This window comes from Vollenhovia emeryi, unplaced genomic scaffold (genome assembly GCF_000949405.1).
Source record: "Vollenhovia emeryi isolate VEMERY1.0 unplaced genomic scaffold, V.emery_V1.0 DF939148.1, whole genome shotgun sequence".
Lineage (NCBI taxonomy): Eukaryota > Metazoa > Arthropoda > Insecta > Hymenoptera > Formicidae > Vollenhovia > Vollenhovia emeryi.
Genome location: NW_011967218.1, coordinates 12,381 through 16,926, shown reverse-complemented (window position 1 = coordinate 16,926; position 4,546 = coordinate 12,381). Strand labels below are relative to the sequence as shown.

The window sequence follows — 4,546 nt, the reverse complement described above, 5'->3', positions numbered from 1 at the left end:
GCCTACCGCCCAATTCGAGCGCGTGGCGAGATGTGCGCATAGCAATATCGATCGCCGGGCGGTCACATCTTGCCACGCGCTCGAATTGGGCGGTAGGCCGGCCTAAGACAACGATTTTTAATAATTAATTACTCGTTAACTATTATGAAAATTGCAAAATGGTACAGGACTTTTCCGTTCATCTCGATCCGTTCTACCTTCTCAAAAATTTTGTCGAATATGGAAAGACTCACCCTGTATACATGTTATTGCGAATAGTATTATCACAGCCCCAGTGGTCGAGCTGGCTAAGACGCCCGTCGCGGATTGAGGGAGGTCCCTGGTTCAAATCCTGGCTGGGGTAATATTTTTCGCGATAAGAATTTTAATTGCCAGATACGGTTATTAAAAATCACTGAATTTGTTAATTACTGCTGGCGACTGTTAAGATTACTCTTACTAGTTAAAAAAATAAGGTTCTTCACGCGGTGGTAGTGGCGGTTTCGTATCAGCATGTCACTGTTGAGCTTCCATGTTAATAAACAATCATGCAATAGCATCTCTTGCGATAAATCAGACGATCCTACTATAAGCCTAAATCAGGTATTGTTATCCCGCGTACCGTTTCCGTTTTCGTTATAGCTACCGCGTGCCGTTAACCGCTTGTAGACGTCCGTTTACGGCAATTCCCGTATATAGCCGTACGTGTTGCCGATATCGCTTTATATGCGTATTTTCTTTTGTAGATTATTAAGTGCTATAATAAAGTATTATTTTATTTACTCGAATCTCACCGACTTAGTGTCTCGGACCTCCCTTTCGTCTGACTCTCCGAGCTAGCCGTAAGCAAGGCAGGTTGTTTTAACGGTATTATCCACGAGACTACGGTAATGGAAGCTCAACAGTAACATGCTGATACGAAACCGCCGCTATCATGTGAAAAACCTTATTGATGTTTTTAGATTTCAAGTTGCCCGTTCTCAGCCTCTAATTGCTCGGACGGTTCTAGGAGGTTGTGAGCTGCATCGGTAGGAAGAAAATACCACAGTTTGGAACGATTCTGACGTGGGCCAAAAAACGGCCTTATTGACACCCCTCCTTAGAAGACGGTCGTCTTATTTTGGATTATACGCGGTGGCGGGCGAAACTGCGCTCGTCATTATTATGGTAAGGCAGCGAGAGTGATTTTACTTTTTGGAGTTGTCCTTCGAAACGTTAAAGTACAGCTCTCCTCGCTAACAGTGACCAGCCGCTATAATGTATGTGTGATATCGTACACGGAAAGAAAAATGTAGTTGCCTTAGCTAAAAACTGCTTGTGGCAACTAAATTTCAGTTGCAAAATATGGACAGCTAATATCTAATTGTGATAGCTAAATATTTTGCTACTGTGCCTATTGTATTAGATGCGATAGCGAACCGTTTGCTGTGGTTTAGAAATTTATAGTTATGGCAGCAAAATATTTCAGGCAAACCATGATTAGCTATGGTGGCGAAATTTGTCTTTTCAGTGTATAAAATAGTATATATAGTATTTTATCAAAGCTATATACGTGATATTTTTCGACGATATTATCTTGCAATTGTAAATAATTGTAGCCAGTTATCGTAAGAACAGTCATATTTGATAGGGGAAGAACTGATAATTATCTACATCCAAACATGTTGTATAGTCGCAAACGTTTTTTAGAGAAATTTGTAAGCAGAAAAGGGTTAAAGGAAGGCGAGGAGAAGGAAAGATAGTGCAGATAGATAGGACAGAAAAACATGACATGCGAACGGAAAGAAACTATTTTGAGATCTACTTTATTTAGTTACGATCATGTGTAGTTTCAATTTGATTGGATATTTAATATTACAGTATTCTACAACGTAACGTAACGTGCATACACAAATGTTAGAAGAGTATACATATATAGCAGCTTTAATTTATTAAGTTTCTTCATATATTAATGTTGCTTGTAAATCGATCAGTGTACCGTTGGAAATGGTCGGAAGTTTACTTTGCGCAGGTTTAATGCTGCGTAAATCAAGATGTACTACTTCTTTAACTGACGTCTCTTTACCTTTTTCGTTATCTCTGACTGTTCCCTTGAATCTGGTGAAGCTTCTGAATTTGTTTGGATAGATTTTGTATCTGCTGGCAAATTTCTCCTGCAAAAATTATAGTGCACGATTTACACACCCGTACATATATTTATACATGCACACAGGCACACGCGCGTATACATATATACATACGTACCGTCTCTAATATTATATCGTTGTCTGTGGGATCTCGCGGTGACTTGGTACAATTTTTCCGAGATTTATCGATGAAAAGAGCCGTTCCAGGTTCGATGTCGGCCATCAGCAAATTCACGAGCTGAAATTTGGTATTTCCTCTCTCGAGCTTGTCCGTCTCGGGTTTTTCACGCGTGATATTGTATTTGGTCGTGCAATCGCCCATTGTCGTGTTCTCGCTGACCGTAAACTCCCACTTGCCAATATTACTCGGATAAACGAGCATGATAAACTGATTGGCGATTTTACGGACAACGTCCATCACTATTCTCGTGATAGTCTGATCGACAATCAGGCTTTCCACACCGCGCTCGTTAAATTTGATCTCAAACATATGTTTTGCTCGCCCGCCCAGCGTCGAGACGCCATTCTTGGCAAAGTTGCGACTCAATTGCGTTACGTTTTGGAATTGGCAGAATAGATGGTCCGGCCGTTTGGGGCGACAGCTTAGCGTGGTGAGTAATTGATAACTTTGCTTACGTTCCTCGTGATCCAGGTTCGCAATATACGAAATGTTCAGGTTGTAGAAGTATTCAGCCCCATACTCCCAATGTGACAGATTAGTGACGGCTATGTCGGCCGCTAAGTGGATGTGAAGGGAAAATTTTATCAAATTTAGTATTAATGTCGCTAGAAAGATAGCATTTTTGTAAATGGGATTTGCTAAATCTTTACTATGTACGAGATACTTTTCCTCTCTGATTTCACCCCTCAGAATTTCATTGAACTTTTCCAATTCCTCTCATTATCAATAAAAGTTTCGGGAAATGTGTCTACGCGATTTTACGTTCGTGCAGCTGAGTGCGACGTTAAATGTGCCCAGCGAACATGTTTAAAAGACATCTTTAAGACGTCTGTTAGACGTCTTTTAGACATAAGACGTCTAATAGTTCTCTTAATCATGTCTTTTAGACGTGCATGTTCTCTGGGTGGATTCAGGCGGTTTACTTGTCGATGGCTCACCTAGGAAGAACGGGATCAGGATGACGTTCATCTCGCAACAATATGCCTCAGGTATGTTTGCACGTTGGCACTACAGTCGCACGCTCCTCTGCATTAAAATTCTTGCTCATAATTTAATAGCGTAACGTTCACCCGCGCTCGCCTCTTTTCTCCGTACCCCAGGATCCCGTAAATCCGACTGTATGAAGCGTACCTTCGTATACATATACGATGATAAAACGATGTCGTGGCAATCAGTGCCGGTTTTAGCAACATTGGCGCCCTGAGCAAGATTATCGTGGCGCCCATTCAAATTCAAGGGCTCGAGATTCTTGCGAAAGAAAGGACAGGGTAATAATATCGAACGACGAACCCCATTTTGTTTTTATATCTTAGGGAATCTCTCTCACTCTCAAACTAGGTGAAACCAGGCAGCGGCGCCCCTACAGATTTGGCGCCCTGGGCGACCGCCCAACCGCGCCCCGCCCTAAGGCCGGTACTGGTGGCAATAGAGGTGTAGGCAAAAAATAAGAGAACGACCTTATTTTGTAATTGATACGGTAACGGGTGAAATATACCGCTCGTCATTATTATTGCAAAGCAGCGTGAGTGATTTTACTTATCGTCCTCCGAAAAGTTCAAGTGAGAAACGTATTGTCTCTCCTCGATAACGGAGGCCGAGTGGACCGAAAATCCGGACGGCGTAAGATTGCCGGCTCGCCGTGCCACTCGTGTGTACGTGTGATATCATATAAAATAGATTCTGTAGTATTTCATTAGATGATCAAAGAAGATATGTCATTCTTTAAATTAAATGTGATATTTTTTGGCAATCCCAGATAGCACAAAGAATCCAAAAAGAATTCTTTTTGAATTCCCAAATTATGAAATGAATTCTTTATCTGTCCCATTTCTATTCTAAATGTATTCTTAAGAGTTCCAAAAGAACTCACTTTTATGTCACCAATTTGGAGCCCTTTTTCGCATACCAAAAGGACTCTTATTATACTCCATAGGAATTCGCAATGAATCACAAATAATTTTTAGATAGTATTCTAATAAGGATTCATTTTTCGGTCTTAATGGATTCATAAACTGCTTTCGTCCAGGTCCAGGCTAGGGATAACGCTCTCGGAAACAACGAACCACGGTCTTACATAGGCTGCGTTCAGAAACATCACCTGAGTGCTACATGCATCATTTATCCTTGTTTAATATTCGGTGAACAACAAGGATAAAATATGATACATGGGAACACTCGGGGTGATGTTTCCGAATATAACCATACAGGTCTTGAAATGACAATGGTGTGGGTAGGTCGATCATGGGCTTGATCATAAATC

The 4,546-nt window shown here is 41.2% G+C and overlaps 1 protein-coding gene across 1 annotated transcript in view; it reads right to left on the bottom strand.

The window, feature by feature from the left end:
- The window catches only part of LOC105565842, a 5,897-nt gene extending 2,339 nt beyond the window's left edge, over positions 1-3,558 (bottom strand). Inside the window, exons 1-3 of the mRNA XM_012019366.1 lie at positions 3,225-3,558; positions 2,224-2,843; positions 2,045-2,132 (exon numbers count right to left, since the gene is read on the bottom strand). Of these exons, the coding sequence (XP_011874756.1) occupies positions 2,045-2,132; positions 2,224-2,843; positions 3,225-3,255 (739 nt within the window). The 5' untranslated portion in view covers positions 3,256-3,558. The remainder of the gene's footprint in view (positions 1-2,044; positions 2,133-2,223; positions 2,844-3,224) is intronic.
- Positions 3,559-4,546: the final 988 nt, after the last annotated feature.